Here is a 21,568-nt window from a genome sequence, read left to right on the forward strand (position 1 = left end):
CGCCCGGCCGGCTGAAGGAGGCGGGTACAACTAGCGCAGAGTGCCCCCTCCCACCCGGCCTCGCGTGGCTTAGACACCCCTCCACCACTGTACGTGGCCTAAATTTTTGGGGCGTGAAACACTGCGGCCACCCCCACGGTAACACCGGCCGCCCCCCCCCCCCCGCCTCACACGGGCCGGCGCCGGAAGGGGGAGAGGGGGAGTGAAGGCGCCAGCCACGTGACGAAAATTCGAACAGCCGGCGCGAGACCCATACCTTCCGCAGTGAGCATGCGCGGCCTATCCGGCCGTTGGCAAAACGAACCCGCCCATTGTGCTGCGGAGGCCACGTGACCCGCGCCCTAGCGACGGGCTGCGGTGCTGCCGGCGGCTCCGCCCCGCTCTTTTCCCCAGCAGCGCTCGGCCGCGGGAGGCGCATGCGCGGTGTGGACGGTTGAGGGGACGGCGGCGGACGGTGTCTCTTTTTTTTAAAACAATTTCGTCCCCGTCTCTCAGGAGGGACAAAATGGCGGCTGTCTGACGGCGGGTTAAACGACGCCGGTCAGCTGCGGAGGCAGAGAGGGCGGAGGGCCCGGCCGGGGGATGGTGAGCGGGTTCTGGGCCCGGGCAGCTTGCGACCAGACTCCGCCTCCTACCCGCCGCAGCCGCAGCGTCGGCCCCGCAGCTCAGCACCGTGGGAGAGCGCCGCCCGCCTGGTTCCGTTGCCCCGCGCCCGCGAGTGGACGCCCCGTGAGGGTAAGTGCCTATTCTGTTCTCTCCCCTCTCGGATCCCCCGCCGCCGTTACCGGGATCGCCCGCCCTGGTGCCTTTTACGTGCGGGGGGGGGGGGGGGAAGGACGACGGGACACACCGCGAGGGAGAGCTGAGGCCGGCAGTCGGCCCGAGTGGGGTGCTTAGGGCGGGGGGACGTGCCGGCGTCCACGGAGGGAGATTGTCGCCGTTCCCGGCGAGTCGGTCCCCGTCCCCGGAGCGCCTGGCCGGGTATACGCTCCACCGCGGGCGGGCGTCTCTCCGCGGGCCTCCCCGCCCGGGCGCGGGCCGATGGCTGGCATCGCCTTCCCTGAAGAAAGCGTCTGGGTTTCAGGCGGGGGTGAGGAGAAGGGATGGTCTGGCCGAAAATGTCACCCGCGGGCCTCAAACAGGAGGGCTGCAAGTCAGAGGGATGCCGAGTAGGGAGGGATCTCACCCTTGGAGCCTCCCGGCCCCGTAGGGCCTGGTTCGCGGTGCTGGGGGGCGATGGCGTTGTGGCGAGCCGTACCGGGGCGGGTGGGGGTGTGGTGGTGCAGAAATACATCTAGTTGTTTCCAAAGCGCGGAGCTACCCTGTAATGTCTGTGGGGTGGGAGGGAGCCAGGACCTTCAGCTGTTGCAGGGGCCTGCGGCGAGGCCTTTGGAAAGGAAGCAAGCGGGACTCGGTGTGTTAAACCGAAAGAGAAGATCTCCTCAGGAAAGGAGAAACGCGGGTCAGCGGCCCGGCGGCAGCCTGGCTTCCGCCGCCTCTGCGCACCCTGAAATGAAATAACTGGAGGCGTTTCCTGCCCGGTAACGCAGCCCGGGACTGCAAAGCGCCTGCAGCGCTGGGCGGGCATGCGTGGCCTCACCGCACCTCTTCGGTCTTGCGAGCGTGGTGAGGTACCGGCGACTTCTATCGCCGCCTGGTTTTGGGATGGGCGCTCCAACAGTGGAAGTTTTGTCGCCTTATGGTAGAGAGGTGATCTTGCGGAATGCAAATGTTAAATTAAGTCTTGTTCTCAAACTGCTGCGTTAAATAGGACAGCTGTAGTTACTAGGTGGATTTTAGTAGTTCGACAAAACACCTATATTGGGGGTGTGTGTGTTCAATAAAAAGAGCTGTTTCTCAAAATACTCTCATCTCAACATGTTCAGAACGTTTGCTACTAAAACTTCTTGAAGGTTGTCGATACCAGATAGAGGTGGTTTTGTGTTGCTTCTTGTTTCACAGGTTAGAAAACATGTCTAGAATTCTCTTGCTCCTGTCTTCATCTACGTTAGATTCTGTTGTCTCTTCCTGTTTTCAGTATTGAGGTAGAGAAATCACGTAAACACAGGTAGGCGGAAAGAACCTGGAGCCAAGGCCAACAGGTTTACCCCTCTTCTATTAGTGGAGAACAGGCTTTCTAGTTAATGCGCTTGTCATGCTTCAGCGGCTGGGTTAAGAGTGGTAATTTGATCTTCTGTGGACTCCGATGGTGTAATTCTAGGTTTTACTAGCCTTTGAGCTCTGGCTGCTACCAAAGAGATGCAATCTTGTGTTCCTCTGGTTGCAAGTGTTTGTATACCCTTACGGGAAACTGGGCTGGGGAGCCAATATGACTTTAAAATAAGTTTGGGGTTTTTTTTCCTCAGTGGGTTAGATTTAAATGGTTCCCCAATCTGCAGAGAATCAAGCAGGGCATGGTAGGACCTTTACTTTCTGGATGGTGTGGATTAGGGTGACTTAAAGTTTACACAAAACACGCTTTTGTCACTGTACTTCCAAAAGATCCTAATAACTTGACCTTATTTGTGAAGTGTGTCAGACCAAAATCCATGGTTTTGACGTGATCTCTGTAGGACTGCTGTGCAGCTGGATTTACTGTTCTGTTTAAAAATATTTCACTGGCTAAACAAGATGTTCTATAATCCTGTACCGTGTCTGGCTCTGAAATTCAACTATTTGTGGAATTTATTTTTTTTTATATCTGGCCAGGTCTTAATCACAAACTTAAAAGGCTTTTTTAGAGTTTATTTTTTGTGCTTGATTGAGACTTAAATTGCTACAAGACTACATCTTTTCTTTGAAAAGTTTTCACATTTAGTGTTAGATGATATAATCTTAGTAAAAAACCTCCCTTTTTTCATATACAATGTGAGTGATGTGATTGCTTGCCAAGTCTTTCAGATACAAAATATGATAGCTGGATTCAATCTTTGGTTTTGTACACAGCTGATAAGTTGTACTTTAGTAAAATGGAACTCAGAAGTTAGAAATACTACAGACCTTCCTTCTCCAAAGTTCATTTTCCTTTACATTGCAGAGATAACTAGCAGAATGATGATTGGATGCTTATAGTGATTGCTCTAAAATCCATGATACACTTTATGTGTCCTTTGGAGGAAAAATAATCTGATTTATTTGTAATAGTGTGGGGAAAATAGTGGAAGATTGGCAAGGAGGATTGTAAACACGCTCAAGTGACTTGTAGGTAGGGTGTGGAAAAACGTGTATCATACTAATCATTGTTTAGCCTTGGTGTTGGACAAGGAGAACATCTGCGTTTAGAAAACATAGGCCTGTGATAAACTCAGAGGCACCCTATCGAACATGCTTGAGATTCCTGCCCTGCTGTGGGAAAGATCAAAGCACAGTAGTAAACTATGCCTGTGTGAATCCCTGATACACAGGCAAAAGCAGCAGGTGCGGTGACTCTCTAGCAAGGACTGAGCTCTGCGGTGCCTGCATTCCCACTTGGGTGCCTCTGCCCGGGTGCTGCTCCGGAGATCCCCTGGTTCGTGAGGTAATGAAAATAACTTACTCTTTGCATTTCATCCATGGCTTTGTGGTTGTTCCTGCGTCGGGTCACACAAATAGAATTTTTCAAATTTCTCTAATTAGTAATATTCTACTGATCCTGGTTTTTTTTGTAGGAGAGCATGGTCTTCATTCATACCCAAGCTTTCTGTCCAGTTGCTTCAGTAGGTCCTCACTGGTATTTATTTCAGGTGCTATAAAGCAACTTACTTTTCTCTTGCTGCTTACGTGGGTATTCTGAGGCAAGATGGAGTGCAATATGGAATGTTTAACCAGATGGTTTTTTCCATATTTTTGGGTTTTTTGCAGCCCTTCACAGTAAGTGGTGACGAGGTATATGGGTTATGGGACTGAAAGGAATTTCTTTAGCCAGCATTGCTGCTAAAGAAAACTTATCCCATAACTAAACTGCATGTTTCTATTGTTGCTTAAATTTAAGATCACATGTGGCTTATCACCACAACTTTAATCTCATGTGCTGTTGATTGTTGTTGCCACAACAGTTGTTAGAAACACTTTGTTTTCAACTGTCATTCCAGTTTTGACCTATTTCTATATTAACACCGATTCCCATTATTTGTTCTAAGTAATATAAAATGAAGATCACGGTTGCTTAGATTTAATTTCTGTGCAATTGACTCTATGCTTTTTTTTCCCCCCACACACAGGTATAGAAAAATGGCAAAGAGAATTGCAGAGAAGGAACTGACTGACAGAAACTGGGATCAAGAGGATGAAGCTGAGGAGGTAGGATATACATTAGACCTCACCCCAGGGTACAGATAGTAGGGTGGTTATTTACATGTGCTATTTATCTTGTGGGTGAAATCTACAGGGAAATTGGTTAAAAGTATAGCAATTAAAGCTAATTTTATATAAGGGGGTTTTTTGGGTGTGGGTTTTTTGTTTTGTTTTTTTTTTAAATAAAGCTCCCAATATATGCTGACCATAGGGCAAAACAGCTTTTAACAGTTAAAATGACATCAGCAGCTCAGGAGAAAGGAATTTTACATTTCAAAAGGAAACTCCAGGCTTGTTAAAATGCATAATGCTTTTGAACTCTTCAAATGTGTGATGGGTATTTATTGAGTTCACAAGAAAAGCGCTTTTGATTCCTTAAGATAAATTTTCTTCACATCTCATGATTCTTATTTTTTTAAAGGCCAGTAATAGTTAATTTCAGAAGTTAATTTGGAGTGCTTAGCTGAATGTCTCTACACAGCCAGAGGAATTAAGCAAACAGTCAAATGATATGTTTCATCTGATTATAAAAAGAGATCTTCATGTTTAGTGTCTCATACTTATGGCTCGTGTTATGTCTAAAAAACCTGCTAGCTTCTGTGCTGCTAAAAGTATTAAATGTTTGGGCCTATAAGATGTGAGAAAGAAAACTGACAGTACTCTTCCAGAAATTTGAATAGAAGAAAACTTCAATTTCCTCATTTATTACAAGGGAGTAATTAGTCACTAGCTGCCTTTGCTAATACTTGAACTACAGCAGACCGCAGGAAATTGACTTACAGCATACATCTCAATATACCTTCTCCAAACTGCAGATTCTTTGTAACAGTGCAATGCTGACAGATTACCTTCAGCGAAGATACCTTAGAGCTTTGTTTAAAAAAAAAAATAAATTTAAAAGTCTTGAATTATTTGTCAGAATAAAATTGAGATTGCACGAAGGGAAATGTAATGCAGAACAAGAAGGACAGAGTTTTGAAAATATCAACTAACATCCAAGTAGCTGGCAAGCTAATTGCAGTACTATATTTTCTGGGTGTGGGGTTTTTTTTTCTTCTTCCCTTATTTGTTAGGGAGCAGTGTTACAGTTGTATTCAAAAACTGATCTCAGCTATCTGTTCAGACTATGATGATTTTATGCATTCCCAGAATTTCACTAATGATTCCGTAACTTTCTCTTAAAGGTGGGAACATTCTCGGTAGCTAGTGAAGAAGTCCTGAAGAACAGGGCTATTAAAAAAGCAAAGCGCCGAAATGTTGGATCGGAGGTATGTTATCACTGAGCATTAACGTAGTTTAACTTAGTTGCAAAATATGACATGCATGCTCAGGTTTTTACTTATTTGGGCTTGTAATAATACTGTATAAAGCTACCATTTAGAAGGTATATGCAACTAGTCAGCTTGTGCATGCAAATAAATTTTCGCTTACTGTTCCATAGCAAGAATAAGGCTAGAACAAAAAATGGGTAATACTAGTACTGACTGGGTGAAGAGAGGTCTATGTTTTTGAAGTATAAATGCAGAGTGTTTCAGACACAATGTCATCTACAGATGGGGAAAATAGCATTTGAACTGCTCCAGTTTCATTTTTTGCAGAGATGGAAGCCTGGAAATCAAAAGCTACTAGTAATCTATACTGGAGGGCTGGAGGATGTTTCAGAGGCTAAATAAGTAAAAGTCAAAACTCTAAGCTGTTCTGAGAAGGAAAAACATGTCTTTTATTAAGAATGTTGCTACTTTCCGCCCCCCCGCCCCACCCCATGAAGAGCTTTAGTGCCACCTACTCTTTGCAATAACAAATTGAAAATTGAAAGGAAGTTGGCCTTTGTTACAGGTTTATCCCTGTGAAAGCATTAACCCAAGTCCAACCAAATTGTTGTCCTTTCAAAAAGTCCCTGACAGATGCCTTGTTATATATACCTTTCTATGAAACGATCTTCAACAGGGCGTGCATGCACCATGTTAGAAATAGGACAGAAACTTTGCCTGTCACTCAGATTGCTTTTGGATTGAATGAGACTAGGCACAATTAGGGGCTAGATAGTTTTCTCCTGTGCTTTTGATTTTCCTTCTGCTGTCCAAGCAATGTAAATAAGGAAGCAGTCCTATCCCACTTTGGCCTATAGGAGTTTTAACCACAAATGTGATAGAGGATGCAATTAAAAGATTGCACCGGAAAGAGGTGATGCAAGAAATAAACCACAACTTGAAGAGGAGGAATTCAGGGGCAAGTGGAATAGGAAAAATGGCCGAGAAAGGGGACCAGATGATTGTAGGAGAACTAGTCAGGAGGCTGGGAGTCAGCTGTTAGAGATCAAAGCTGGAAGAAGAGCTAGGATAGGCTGGGCAAAGTCTAAAAATCAAAAGAGATGGTGGGACAGCTGAGGCTGCATAAGAAGCCCGTGAAATACTTACAAAAAGATAAAGTTGAAACTTATGGATGGCCCTAAATGGAGCAACCAGAATGCTGTAAAGAAAAAGACTGCAGTTTAGCTTGAATGACCAGAGAGAGAGGTAGGTAGGACTGATCAAAGAGAGACAGAATAAAAATACCTACCTAGAAATGAGAAACAGGACTGCACTGGAAAAGGTAAAGCACAAGGGAAACAAAAAGAGCCCATATCCACAAGGCCAGATACTGGAACAGAACCTAAAATTGGTAAATTTTGCTATTTCTTCAGTGGCAAAAGCAGATGAAACTCAGAAGCAATATTCCTTTTTCTCTGATGGCTTTCCAGAGACATTGAAAGTCCACTTCTGGTAATAAGTGTTCATTACTTCAAAAGACATTATGTGTAGTACCAGAAAGTGGCAGTGCATAGTTGCATGTTCATCACACCGTATCTTTCAAAAACATGTAAGAAACTACACCATAAAATAATATGGTTGTAAAGATAGTGTTCCAAACTAGATAGTGAAAAGGCTGCAGAAAGCGTACATATTATGTTATCAAGTACAGTCAATCTTTGTTTCTCCCATCAGTCACATTGGAATATTTTTGTTAAATCACATAAACCTTACATAGGTGACTACAAAGTGTGCTGTTTTGATGAGTGGCTTGAAGTGTTGGACTCTAATTGCGGTTGTAAATGCTAAAAATTGCTGAAAATAAGCCTGCAATTATATACTGCTATGTAATTAAAGAAACCAAGATGCTATGAATGCCTAAATAGGTAGTCAAACACATCTGCTGCTCTGAACAACTTTTATGTATCTACTTCCTAGATCTAGTTTATTTTCATACCAAACATCTGAGTTGTTTAAAAATAGTAGCAATATGTGTCATAAGGAAGTTATTAACTTTGTTTGCATAGCTGACTTAGAATAACGCATGAAATGACAGGCTGAACCAGGGTAAAATAAATGGAATATTATGTAGGCATAGGATTTTTGTGGAGGAGATGTATGTAACTGGTTGTCTCTTTTTTTTTTTTTTTTTTTTCCCCTCCCTCCCCCCTTCCATCTCCCTAGTCTGAAAGTGGAGGAGCTTTTAAAGGGTTTAAAGGCTTTATATTGCCTTCTGGAAAAGGAGGAGGTGGCTTCAGCGGATTTGGTAATGGTGCAGGAATAAAGCCTTTAGAAGGGCTGTCTAATGGAAGCAGTAGTGTCTCTAGCACTCCTTCTTTCAGCAGTTTAAAGACCACCTCCGAAACACAATCAGCATTTGGTAAGTTTTAAATAAGCATACATCTTTATCAACAAATTCAGCCATAAAATCTGTAGGGTTAATTTAAAAAAGAAAAACTAAATTAAAACAACCCTGTAGTTCGTTTTAAGACTTTATTCCTCTTTGTAAAATTTCTTAAAAAGATTTTAGACTGCTGGAGGGACCAGTTATCAAATGCATGCAGTTTTAAGAGGTGGAAACTAAATCTGTATTTGAGATAATACTGGAGGTAAAAGCTTTATAGGCACAAATGGGAATGGAAGACATTGGCATAAGACATTCTCCAAATAGTATAAAACAGCTGATAACATGTTCCAGTTGAATAATTGTCCCAATTCTCTGAATTTAAATTTAGAAAAAAAAAAGCTAATGAAAAATGTCCATTTTGTAGGACTGCAGTTTCTTCCTGTGATTTTTTTTTTTTTGTTGGGGGTAAGGTCTCATTTCTGTATTTTTTGCAGTTCTTGATAAATATATGCTGCATAGCTGAAATCTTAACCTTTTTTCCCTGTACATCTTACGTTGCAAACAGTCTTGCTAGAATCTTACCTGTTACATTTATACCTACATTTTAAGACACTTGAAATATTTTGGCAAATCTAACTCTAGTCTCATGCTTTGGTACTCCCTGAAGAATATTAGTTCTATCCTTTTGTGTTGAAGTTGCAGAAGTGTTAACCTTGCCACAGTGTTTGAGTCTGCGTGACACAGAATTGAAAGGGTAGAGTTTGAAGTTTAAAGTAAATAAACTAAATTAAGAGAAACTTAAATATTTAATGAGAATTTTCTCAATTTGCTTATGTTTTTTTATATGGAAACCACTCAAACATGCAAAATCATGCACTAGTGTGTTCAGAGGTTTTTAAAGCACAAGTAGCAAGAGATAACTGAATACTCTGTTTTAGTAACTCTTGCAGTTTGGTAAAGTTTGAATTAAGATTTGGGGGGTTTTGGTGAAATACAAAACTTTTAATATTATTCTGTAGGATTTCTTTGGATTTTTTTATAAAACTGTGTGCTCCATCTACTTTGTCTGTCCCCTGAACTAACTTGTCTAAGCTTGGCAAGCATAGATCTGTTTCACAGCATTGTCTGTTTACTTGTACCGCAGTATCTGGTACAGAGGGTTGTGATGAAAGACCAAGTATCTAACTGAGCGAGAATGAGTGATTTGATAAACAAATATTGAGAACATTCAGTTTAAGTTTTTGAGAACTGTACTTTCTGCAATAAATGTGTTCTAAAGCATGTTTTTCTTCAAATAGGATCCATAATGTCAAATGGTCCGACTACTACCGCATTTCCTGAGAAAAAGGCAGCCAGCCCAAAAGCTAATGGTGGCAGTCAACCATCCTCATCTGGCTATGCTCAGAGTAAAGTTTGTAGCTCTGGTGTTTACCACAAACAGTTAGCTGCTTTAAACTGTTCTGTGCGTGACTGGATAGCTAAGCATGTAAACACAAACCCGCTGTGTGACCTGACACCCATCTTCAGAGACTATGAGAAGTATTTAGCAAATATTGAACAGCAACATGGAAGCAGTAGCGACAGTGGCTCTGAAAACGAAAGCAACAAGACACCTGGCTCTCAGTCTCTTTCTACATTTGGGAATTCAAAGCTACAGCAAGGATCAACTTTTTTGTTTAACAACAACAAAACTGAGGATACCTCGGACAAAAAACCTGAAGCTGCATCGGAAAAAAAAGATCCATCATTAGGAGCTACATCAACAGTCTCATTTAATTTTGGCAAGAGTGTTGACAGTTCTGTTTTGGGTTCCCTTGGTTCAGGAACACTTAGTAGTTTCTCATTTTCTCCTGGGAATTCAGGTTTATTTGGAAAAGATGCAAACCAGGCTAAGTCTGTCACTGCAGTATCCACCAACGTATTGGAAGCTCAGACAGAAAGTGGCAATAGCGACGATAAAGGTAAATTCTATTTAAAACAATTATTTGAATGGTAAGCTGTGAATGCACGTGACTTAAGAATACTGCAAAGATGAAATAACACCAAGTTGAACTAGATCATAATTGTTCTTGAATTTAAAAGCTGCAAAACTCCACCATTAATCTGGAAATATCTCAGTCTTGCATACTGCTTAAGTAACACTAGAAGTATATGGTTACTAAAACCTATGTATTTGTGTCAGATTTATACTTTCTGTAATAGAATATAATTCTTTAGCTGAATACAAGCCTTGAAATGGTAAAAGTTAAATCAACTGGTATGTTCATAATTGAGCCTGCAGGACATTTCAGTCCTGCTGCTTTTCTCAGTAGGTTTATCAAGACATCCCTCGGTAAAATGCGTAAGATATGGAACAATTTCATACATCTTTCTTACAAGACTGTAAGGCCAATAAAGTTGTGTACTTCCTGACAGTTTTACTCCGCTATTTAGCCAAGCTGGGTACAGTAGGCTGATAGAAATCCTAGCAGCTGAGGGACTGGAAAGGTATAATCGTGCTGCTGTCTCTTGGCTGTTGTTCCTGCAACTGATTACCTTTCCCCCAAATTAAACTTGGCTGTTGGAAGTATTTATTATGCTCTACGTGGGCCTATGTGTGGAGACTATTCTTTGAAATGTTACAACTGTTTCCTCCCCCAACAGAAGGGTTTGACTTAATTTTGACTTGTTAAGCTTTGTATTTTTTGGGTTTGATTGATTGGTGGGGGTTGGGTATTTTCAGTCATTTAAATTGAAGATGAGCATGAAGTTGCTTGAGGGGTGCGCCTGAATGAAAAGAAAATAAGACTTTTTTCTGTACCTGAAGCTGCTTCAGAGCCCACATTAATTTAAACATTTTGGCAATCATTGACGGGCTGCACATGTATATGACAAATCTAGCGTGCATAAGCTATTTCTAATACAACACCAAAAATACCTTCCAGATTATATGCTCACAACATTAACATATAGAATGTAATAAAACTTTTTATTTAAAGGAGGGGAAGAGGAGGAAGAAGAGCCACCAAAAGTCATTGTTAATGAAATAAAAGAGGATGATGCTTTCTACTCAAAGAAGTAAGTGACTTTAACTTGGAATAGTGAATACAATTATAACTTCAAGAATAAAAATCATACCTGCATATTGCTATTCTTCACCATTATAGTGCATAATTAGTGGTGTATATGTTATTGACTTCCTTGTTAATAAAGCTTGTTAGGAAGCCATATAGGATATGAAGTTCCACCTGTAAAAAAGTTAATTGCAACCAAGAATGTTACTAAAATCTTAGAGTGTTACAAGAATCTTACTAAAATTCATGTGTATCTTGGAGACAGTACTTACAGCTAGTTTGTGTTCTACTTGTGATCAGTATTTTACAAATGAAGATGATGTTTTTGCCTTCTTCAGTTTTTGTATGTTTAAATTGTAGGGCAGGTACCACAGAAATAACATACTGTACTGCTGAAAAATCAGTCAGGTGCTCAGCTATTTGCATAGCCTAAAATAAGACTCTTCAGTTGGAAAATGCTTATTGTTGTATGAAAGAGTGAACAAGTTGTACTTTGAAGTTCCAAATGAGACTACCTCTACTAGAAGCAGTTTTTCAAAGCATGTTCAGTAGTCCAAGTAATTGCATGTCTGCTTAATACTTAGCACAGAATTTGTCCTTCTACAAAGAGTCATTTGCTTTATCTGAGAGAAGGTATGTGCTAATTTATGAAGAATAGCTTTAGGGTTATTAGGGCTTCACTTAAAAAAATCTTTTTAAATTTTACATAAAAGCCCTATTATAACTTCAGAACGATATAGCAAGTTCTTACGGTTTTGCAATTAGTATTTTTTAAACAGTAGCTTACAGTTACTACTCCTTATAGACCCTGAGTACAGGTTGCTGTGCATTTTACTCCTTGCCTGAAAGCAATATATTTGTCATTCCAATACTGAAAGAAATAATTAACTTTCTCTTTCTGAATTACTATCTGTTAGCACGGGAAATAAAGTCAAGAAGAATAATGCTTTAGGCTACTCACAGCATGTTAAGTCCTGATTATTGTTGAACTGTTGGCGTACCGTGAGTCAGATGTATACATACATAACGCATGCATTTGGGAGATACTGTTGTATTTAATCTCTACATATCTGCACAAACAAGTTTGGGTTGTTTTGGTTGTTTTGCACAGGTGCAAACTATTCTACAAAAAGGATAATGAATTTAAAGAAAAAGGTGTAGGAACATTACACTTAAAACCAGCAGGAAATGAAAAAACTCAACTCCTAGTCCGAGCAGATACCAATTTAGGTAAGTAAATTTCTTCTAGTAGCAAGTCTTGATGTGAAATTCCCTGCTAAGCATTAAGATTTTTTTTGTTACACAGCATAACAGATACAATTAATGAAAACCTTTCTATTTTTTTTAATAATATCAAGTATTGAACAATCAATTCGATACTTCTAATGAGTATTACAAAAATAATGCACACGGAGCAGTGCAAGGAAGTAAAAGGTTATGGTGTATGTTTGGGTATTCTTCCCCCAAGCTCTTTGTTAATAGCTTTTCTCCATCCCTGACTTGTTGAGTGGCTTTGAAACATGGCTTAAGATCCCCAATGAAGTATATGTGTATCAGGTGTGATGAATGAAGATGAATAAATTTTGTGCTAAGATGCAGGCCAACTGTCATTTGTCTGCAATTCATCCTGAATACGTAAATAGTTGGCCACGTGGGCAGATGGCCGTTGTACTTGGGGGTGAAGGGGAGCATTACATAGATCAGGCATGCAGGACTTTGCTATATGCATTGCCTTTAAAATGCATGCTGAAGTCCAACTGTTGAACTGTCTTTTAGCTGGCTTCAGTTGGATCACAAGTTGTAGGATGACTGTATAGAATTAGAGTAACTTGTAGTGCGATAGTTCCTCAGAATATCCTTTGAGATGAATGTTAACACATACAGCTCATTAAAGAGGAAAAAAAAATCCAACTGTTCCTTTACTTTTAAAAGTTTGGGGGACTTGATACATTAAAGAAGTTTTTAAGGTGTAATGTTCTGGCTGAGAGCGTTTACACATTCGAACTGTGCAAATCAATGTTTTGATACTCATTGTTGAGAAACTGCTACACTTCAGTACCTAATTTCAACAAACTTGCATGTGAGGTTCACATGCACTTGACAACTTCCATAAAATGGAGTAAATATTATGCTTATAGAAGACCTGAGGACTAAAGCCATGCTGTGCTGCCAGGGTGTCGGTAAATCTCGCCTTGCTTTCAGTTTGTAATGCACTCTAGGAAGTCTAGATGCAGTATAGAGTCATAGAGGGTAGTTCTCAAATACCTGGTGAGATCGGGGCTCCTGTGTTAGTCACTTCTAAATCATTAACTTCTTTCAGTGAAGACAAGGCTTGCCAGATAAAGGGCAGTTCTTGGCAATAAAACTGCAGACAGATGTATGGCAGAGGTGTCGGTGCTTTCAGCATTTCCTTGGGGCTTTGAATGTGTTGACTAGAGCAGATGAAAACTTGATTTCTCCAGGTTAATGCAAGTCTTGATTTTTCACTCAGCTGATGCTAATTTTCATGATGTTGATTTGCCTCTACCTTCCTCTGAGGTGATGTGCTAGGAAATACTTCCTTTTTCTTCAGCTCATACACTAAGACATTTCAGCTTGGTGTTTCCAAGCATTGGTTTCTAGAAGCTGCTGCAGTCATAGTGATGCACACTTTCCTTTTTGCTGTCTTCACACAGTGCTATAATCCTTTCCTAAAAATCTCACTGTGTTGAAAAACTGAACTGGAAAGGAAGGCGAAGACTGACTTTTCCCTAAATACTACTACCGTGTTCTGAACTATTTACCAGGTTTACAAAATGTGTGCATCTTCCGTGGAAGCAGATTTGAGTTTGTTTGCAACTGTTTTAATAGACCACTAATACTGAAGCTGTCAAACTCACTACATAATTTAACAAGTTGACATAGAGCTGTTATTAGTAACCTGGTGGTAGACCACATCAGATGTGATTTGAGGATACAAAGTACTTATTCTACTATAGTTTGTCCACTTTTAAATTAACATGTCTGTGTGTGTTAAAGCTAACTTTTTGCTTCCAGTTATGAACCATGCTTGATAGTCAGAATGAATAACTTGCATAAACTAAGCACTGTGACCAGATTCCTCATTTGCTGCTGCTTCTTGTCCTCTTCCCTTTTTCCTGCGTGTCCCTGCTATAATTTGATACTCTTCAGACTCCTCCCTTTAAAAAAGGAGGGCACAGTATTTTCAGAGATTTCCTCATTCCTAATGAGGAAAGGAATGTGTGAGAACAGTGGCTGTGAACACCTGCTTAGGGAAGAATAAGACAAGTATATATGACATTTGTGAATTGCCTTCCTTCCAAACACAAACTTAAATCCCTATTTAGTAAGTATACTAACATCTGTGTTGCAGTAAAAGCTGAAAAATTGCTAATTGTCTTTTTTTCCTCCTCATATGCAGGAAACATACTGTTGAATGTTCTAATTCCACCCAAGATGCCATGCACGAGAACTGGAAAAAACAATGTTCTTATAGTTTGTGTTCCTAATCCACCAATTGATGAGAAGAATCCAGCTGTTCCTGTCACTATGTTAATAAGGGTGAAAACAAGTGAGGATGCAGATGAGTTGCACAAAATCTTACTGGAGAAAAAGGAGGCTTAAATAAGTTGCAGTCAGTGATTTGAAGATTATTGCCAAACTGCTGCTGCTCTTTTTTTCTTCCATAACTTCACTTACTGAATTAAGAACTATTATAGGAATTCTGGAAAAATTCTGTGAGGAAAAGCTAAGCTAGCTAATAAAAGCTTTAATAGAACACAAATGTTGGACTGTGCTCCCTCATTTTTCAATATCTAAATGCAGGACCTCTTCTGGATAAAGCACATTAATTTAAATCAAAGCCTCTCTTTTTAACAATGGTTGATTTGACCGAATGGACTGAAACCAGAGTACAAACATACGGTACCAGAGCTTCCTCACAGACTGCTGTGCAATGCAACAACCTCCTGTTTTGAGAAGGAAGGATGTTGAAGTTTAACTGTTGAAACTGTTTCTAGAGTCCAGATTTTTAATTTTAATGGGTCTGTCATATTCCAGTGAGACTAATTTTTCAGACTTGTCACTGACAACAATGTACCCCAACAACAACGATACTATATATTGTACTGTGTTTAACTCTTGCAGACTCATGTGCTTTTGGGACTCAGAGACTGCATCTCCAGCTATTTAAAAGAAAATTTGCTTGCGTAGTCTTGTTGACAGTAGTGTTTCTTAGAGAAGAACTGTTAGTTCTGTTCTTACTGTAGCAACAAGCTAATGATGTGCAATAGTACAAGCAGACAACTGGAAGACTGTTTTATCTTGGACTACAACCAGCATTTGCTGGCTTCTGACAAGTCCGAGGCAAAGGGTTGCACTTCCATTATGGTCCCTCTGAGGTATTCCTCCCTAGTTCCTCAGGCTAAAGCTGAAACCCAGCGGAGGCAGAGTTGTAAATGTTGTTCTTGTCTTGCTACTAATACTTTTCTGAAGATAATCTCTTTCCACAAGCAAATTTCAGGATTTTTATAGATCTTTCTATTGCCTCGGGCCATTACCAAGATGACATGCATAAATGTATGTGTGCGTCAGTAATAATTTTGCACGTGTGCTAAAACTACACTGCTTTACTGCATTGCTTTAAGTAAAGCAGTGGTTTGCAGTGTTAGGTCAAGCTTTCTGTTGCAAAAGTAGGGAGCACTGGGTTAATCTGTAATTTGGTTTTCAGCTGTGTGAAAATTAACCACATGGCAATAATTTGTGGATCAGAACATCATTTTATTCTCAGTTTCCATCTCAACTTTATCAGACCATGTTTGGGTATTTACTCCTTTTCTCTTTCAAATCCTGTTTGCTGGAAGCTTCTTCCGTAACAATAGATTTCTGCTTCGCTTCTAGCTCTGGAAACTATCCAAGAGCTAGATGTTAAACTTGAACTGCTCTCTGATCTGTCAGAGTGACCAGCCCTGGGGAGATGGAAGAAACATCCTGCCCTATGCCTGTCTAGTGCAGCACAGAGGAAAAAAAAATCCCATTCTTTAAAAAAATAAAGCAGCATGATGTAATTCTCACAGGGGACCTGGAAATCCACAACAGTGGCATCCTATGGGTGGGGAAAAAAGTAGCAGCACCATTTGATTAGCAGCAGCACATCTCACCTACTCCCTGTTTCTCTCTGGGGACGATGACACACAAATGACTGCCTTGAGTCCTTATGCACTGCACAATTCAGGTTATGGCCTTTTTTCCCCCCTCTCAGCTAAAAGGAGGAAAAACATTATAGGATCTTACAGCCCTCTGGACCAGCGTTCAAAACCAAAGGCCTTTGCTCACATTTTGGCTACGTTGAGGTCACAAGAATCACATTTTTAACACTCAGGCATAAAGGAAGCTTAGATACAATTTGAAATATAAATTGGTGCCTTTTTTTTTTCTCATCTGGCTCAGTACTTAACCATTAAAAGTAAGTGACATTATTTTAGGGAAAGTAATAGTTTTGGTTTGTTTTTTTAAAGTCTTGCTGATACCTAAATTGGCGTCCAAAAGCTGCAGGTTTGGATGTTAATTTTGTATGACTGAAAAGCAGAACATTGCCTGAAAGTTTATTACAGGCTCAGGTTTAATGTCTAAGGGCTCAGTTAATTTTGCATTTGTTGTTTGATTGTAATGTCTTCAACACTTCTCCACACAGAAGAGTTTATAGTCTGGAGCACTGGATGTTTGTTACACATCCCACTGCAAGAACAACTCTGTACAGGTCGTATTGGTGAACTTGGCTTTGGGGTGGTTGACTTCCAAAAGCTTGCAGGCATGTAACTGTTGCTTCATCCATTGAAACGTGGACCAGCTAACGTAAAGTAGTGAGAGACAAACTGAACTTCCTACCTATCCATAATGATTTGCTTCCAAAGCGAGGCAGGCTGGGGGTTTTGCACCCGCATATTGGGCTCAGTTCTAAAGGTGGCAAACCAAGGGAATGGCTAGTGCAACTCTGTCGTGTTTTCACCGCTCTGAGGGTGAGCACAGAGTGTAAGGGAAAATAAATAGAATAATAAATTGCATTGGAAAAATGAAACCTAGAGTATCCATGGCAGCAAGTAATATCTTAGCTGTGAGACTAATTGAGATGAGACACCTTAATTCTTTAGCAACATATGTATTTGTCAGTAAAACTAGGGGAACGTATATAATTGGAATCCCATGTTTAATTAGAATGTCAAATATATGCATAAGCATACAATTTTAAACATTTTACACAGGGAAAATTGCCACTAAAAGAACAGGGAAGATTTTTACTGCAAATGTAGAGATTTTAATCGGCATCATTCATAGTGACCCTGCAATTACCTGAACTGTGAAGCATGAAAAATAAGTCATACGCTTTATCACTTGGTATTCAGTTCTAAAGCACAACCCTTCTCCAGTACCGTTACAAAAACAAATTTTTGATGATGCTTCAGTTTCTAGTTAAGAAATATTAAAATACATAAATACTGTAAAAAGCCAGAGATCATTACGTAGAAATAAAGGCCTAAAATGAGTCAAAAGCAAAAGTTAGTGGAGAGCATAGAAATCAATACGGTAAAGCCTTCAGAACAAAGTGGCACACGCTATACAAGAAAGGAATTTTGATCAGAATTCCAAATCAGTGAGGCATTCCTCTATCTTGGTAGATAATTAAATATATTTAACAGCTGTCTATCAGATACCTGATGCTAAAGACGCAAGTTTCCTCCCCAATTCGAGTTAATGCCTTCACCATTTCAGCTGTACATGGGTGCTGGAGTGTCTTATGGATCATGCATCCTTCCTTCTACTCTAATTTTGAAGTTTCAGCTGCTTAGAAGTCTTTCCTGTCCCTCTCACCTCCCCATTCCCCAAACAGAAAATCAAGATCTCTGCTTTTAATCTTCAGAATAATCTGTAAAGGAGATTATTACAGTTGCTTTGAATTTTATTTTAAAATATTAAATTGCTATATGCAGGGCTGGGTTTTTTTAATGTACTTAAAATTATCTCTTTGGGAGCACAACAGTGTGTTCCTATAATCCCTTTTGGTTGATGGATGTGAAAGTTTAAATTAAACTTACAGTTCAAATGAACATGTTGTAGAATGTAAACCAATTAGGAGATACGCTTTACTATTAAGAACTTCAGCTCCCTTTGCAGCACTGTAACATTTAAAACATCCTTAAAGACTTTCTGATGCCTTAACTTATTTGCATTTGCTAAAATTTTGTAGCTGGTGCCTGTGTGCAGAAATTAACTGACATTAAACAATTTAAAGTGGCATGAGCTAGTATAAATCCAATGAAAATGCTGAATGTGATGATTTGTTACTTGTTAATAGATTTCAAACTGCTCTGATTTTTTCAGTGGATACTTAAGTTTCACATAACTTGTCACGTAACAATGTTTTCATTAGTTCTGATACGTTGAGGAAGTGTACAAAAATCCATGGATAATGTGAATAAATGAATGGGAGAGAAGCGTCTCGTGTGTATCCCTTTCACTGTAAAAACCCTGTATTAATAAAATGAATTTTACAAGTCGGTCGCTTGCAGGTCAACTCCTGCCTCGAAAATCCTGCGCGCAGCCTTACTGCTGCGTAAAGAAGCGACGTCCTGCCCTGCCCCTTCCTCAAGCCGGCTCTGAGAGCTGTCGCGTTGCTGAGAGCCAGTTCAGCAAAAATGCTTTCTTGTTGCGAGGCGAGCGAGCCAGAGTGGGCTCAGAGGGAGGAGCTAGGGCTGCCTTTGCCCAGAGAGGGAAAGGCTAGTTCTTACCTGCTATGAGAATGACTCTAGGGATTTTGACCTCTAAAAATCCCTCCGCTTCACTATTACAAGATTTAAGAGCAGAAGCAAGCTGTGTTTTTGCCTGATGCCACACGTAGGACTTTAGCCTAAAAGCACTATCCTAAAGCCAGGCCACAAAGCGATTCTTCTCTTCATTGGTTTGCGACAGTTCGGCAAATAGAAAAAAACCCAAACCCAAATAAAATCAAGACGGGCTTGCCATGAACAGTGCAGATCATCTTTCCAACACACCGTGAACGGCTGAGACCAGGAGAGTGCCCATCATCCAACTGTACCTCCGCTCTTAGCCGCTATCATGCTCTTTAGCCCTACCTTAATTCTCTTTACAGCTCTGGAGCCATCCGCTGTATGCCCACAGATGGGAGCTACTTCTTGTACAAGGGTACAGTTACAGGTTAGCAAAAATTACCTCTTCATCCTGCCATCATCACCCCCCAATTACAATGTGTGGGAAAACCAAGAGCCTAAACACCAGTTTTAAGGTTGCACTTGCTATCAATAGTCACATTTCTACCCGGATTAAAAACCAAAACCCACAACAAGCTTCGTGCACTTCGGATGCTGGCGTTATTCCACGTTTTAGACATCTCTTCCTTCCTTCTTAAAAAGGCAGCCAGCACTGCTTCCAGAGTCTCCCTACCTTTTGGCAGCCCTACAGAAAAGCAAGCAAGGTAACAGTTCTCAAGAGCAGAAATGAGCCTATTGTTCATTTCAGGCTGGGGCAATCTAGAACATCTAATACTTCATGCTTTGCTAAATCACCAAAGATTTTACCTCTTGCACAACAGGAAGGGGCAAAAGTAACAGTGCTGAAGACAGCAGGTCCTGAACATCCAGACTAAGAAAACGCAACGCTCCGAGAGCAGCCTGCATTCATCAAAATCAGTCTCTTTCCCAATCCAGCAGGAAAAACGCCCCTCACAGCAGACACGTTACAGCAACCGCATCCTACACGAGTCAGAACCGATTCATCTAAAAAGCACATCACGTCAAGTATAAGCCAAAGGCTGCGTACATGTCGTCAGCTAGAAAAATGGTGAAGATGACAAGTAAACTTTAATCATGATCCAAACAATACATCGACAGGTTACCTGCTGTAATCAATCTCCTGCTAAAAGACAAAACTGAAAGTTAAATGAAGAGCAACAGCCAGCCAAGTCATTTTGAGTAACACAGCCTTACATATGACACAACATTTGAAGCTATGAATGAGTTCGGACTCAAAAGTTTGGTAAACAGCTTGCTTTGGTAAAATACTGGCTTCATAGAAAGGTCGTCAGACAGACAGACAGACAACTGAAGTTTAGCCGAAGAGCAACAAACTTCCTTGGATATTCAGCAGGTGATGACTGGATTACAAACCTCTGCACCACCGCACGAGTTACAGCATGTGACTGTGTGAGCACCCGTGACTGATCGACCAGCATGAAATACAGGAGGAGCAGCAGCACACAAGAACCAAAGGCTGCACAAGGTGAGTAAAGAGGTAGAAGACACATTTGCATTGTTTGAAGTAGTCATCGATATACTTATTCAAGTTTCTGTTAGGGTCGTATACTGCTCATTTTTTTAAGGCATCATACTCATTTAGAAATTCTTATTTGCATCTGAGCATCCTGAATAAGCATTATAATAAAAATAAATAATCCTAATTAGTAGGTATTACTATTAGTAACATCATAACCTTTACTGAGACGTAGCACAGAAATGGATCATCTCTGGAAGTCTGCAGAGGCTTCAAGGATACCAACAGAACTTGCGCTGCTCAGGCAGTACCACTGAGTAAAAAAAAGTCTGTCACTTTGGTTTACTACCCTCTATCATAAATGACATAATACAGTACAGATTTTTTGGTCTAAATTACAGTCAATGCTAGTTTTGGAGCCCTACCTGAACTGGTGAGCACTCAGGGCATTCTTCTTACCTGCAAATGGTAATTCTGTTGACCGCAGTCCCAGGGAAAACTTGCAGGTGGTTTCTCCATTGTATAAAGCAAACTCCTAACGCTGAAGAGAAAGTGGTAGATCATATATCAAATTTAATTACTTTGGCAGTTCATGAAATAAGTGTTTCCTTACCTTTATACCAAAGTCAGAAATGACTACTGTGAACGATCGCCCATGCTGATCATCTTATGTGCTGGGCAGGTTAACCATGGAGGTACTTACTGGGAAGCACGTAATTCAAAATTCTTGCCGAGAAGGAAACTTGAATAACTCTTCTTGCTCCTTGATGTGACATCTATCACTCTCATTTTCAAAGCAAAACCTAGTCTGACACTTGCAGCGATGAGCAGGGATGAAAGAGTGAGTCCTTGTCCTTCAGGAGCAAAGGATTGCCTCTAGACTCGGTGCAGGCTTAAGGCATTCTCTATTTCTATGTCACACAGGGTTTTGATGAACACAGTGGTTGCGTCTGAATTGAAGGTTCAGTACAAGACTCTGAAGAGTCTGTAGACTGGTAAAATGCTTTTGCTGGATTTCCCCAACAATATTGCCCCAGCAGGAAAAGCAGAACCATAAACACCCTTTTATGTCGCGGGGAGATGGAAGGCAGAAGAGCATGGGTTGAGTAATCACATATTGTGAAATACTAAGTTGTGAATCACCAGAATCTACTGAATGTTGGCATAGACAGATAACAGGGAAAACATTAAAGCAGCTGGAATGAACACTTAGAGACAAAGCTTTCTTTAAATGTAGCAGCTCTGCACTGACCTGTGCAGGGTGACTTGGTCTCTTTGAAAATTATCAGCCAGCTCCATTCATTTCAATAGCGTTTTAAAACTTT

The 21,568-nt window shown here is 40.6% G+C and overlaps 1 protein-coding gene across 2 annotated transcripts; it reads left to right on the forward strand.

Moving 5' to 3' along the window:
* Positions 1-315: 315 nt before the first annotated feature.
* NUP50 (nucleoporin 50) lies at positions 316-14,745 on the forward strand. Of its 2 annotated transcripts, none has more exons than XM_075760204.1 (8): positions 316-735; positions 4,200-4,278; positions 5,457-5,540; positions 7,746-7,941; positions 9,207-9,869; positions 10,887-10,965; positions 12,073-12,191; positions 14,383-14,745. In XM_075760204.1, exons 2-8 carry the CDS (start codon positions 4,210-4,212, stop codon positions 14,583-14,585), a joined length of 1,413 nt encoding a protein of 470 aa, XP_075616319.1. In that variant the 5' UTR covers positions 316-735; positions 4,200-4,209; the 3' UTR covers positions 14,586-14,745. The 2 variants fall into 2 exon arrangements, with proteins under 2 accessions (XP_075616319.1, XP_075616329.1); XM_075760214.1 differs by lacking the exon at positions 316-735 and adding an exon at positions 1,353-3,517.
* The last annotated feature ends 6,823 nt before the right edge of the window (positions 14,746-21,568 follow it).

This window comes from Balearica regulorum, chromosome 1 (assembly GCF_011004875.1).
Source record: "Balearica regulorum gibbericeps isolate bBalReg1 chromosome 1, bBalReg1.pri, whole genome shotgun sequence".
Lineage (NCBI taxonomy): Eukaryota > Metazoa > Chordata > Aves > Gruiformes > Gruidae > Balearica > Balearica regulorum.

What these genes read in the sequence shown, in the direction of transcription:
- NUP50 (XM_075760204.1), top strand. Translation starts at nt 4,210, where the DNA reads ATGGCAAAGAGAATTGCAGAGAAGGAACTGACTGACAGAAACTGGGAT. An exon ending in AAGAGGATGAAGCTGAGGAG is followed by an intron (nt 4,279 to 5,456) that starts GTAGGATATACA and finishes TTTCTCTTAAAG; the next exon opens with GTGGGAACATTCTCGGTAGC. An exon ending in GCCGAAATGTTGGATCGGAG is followed by an intron (nt 5,541 to 7,745) that starts GTATGTTATCAC and finishes CCATCTCCCTAG; the next exon opens with TCTGAAAGTGGAGGAGCTTT.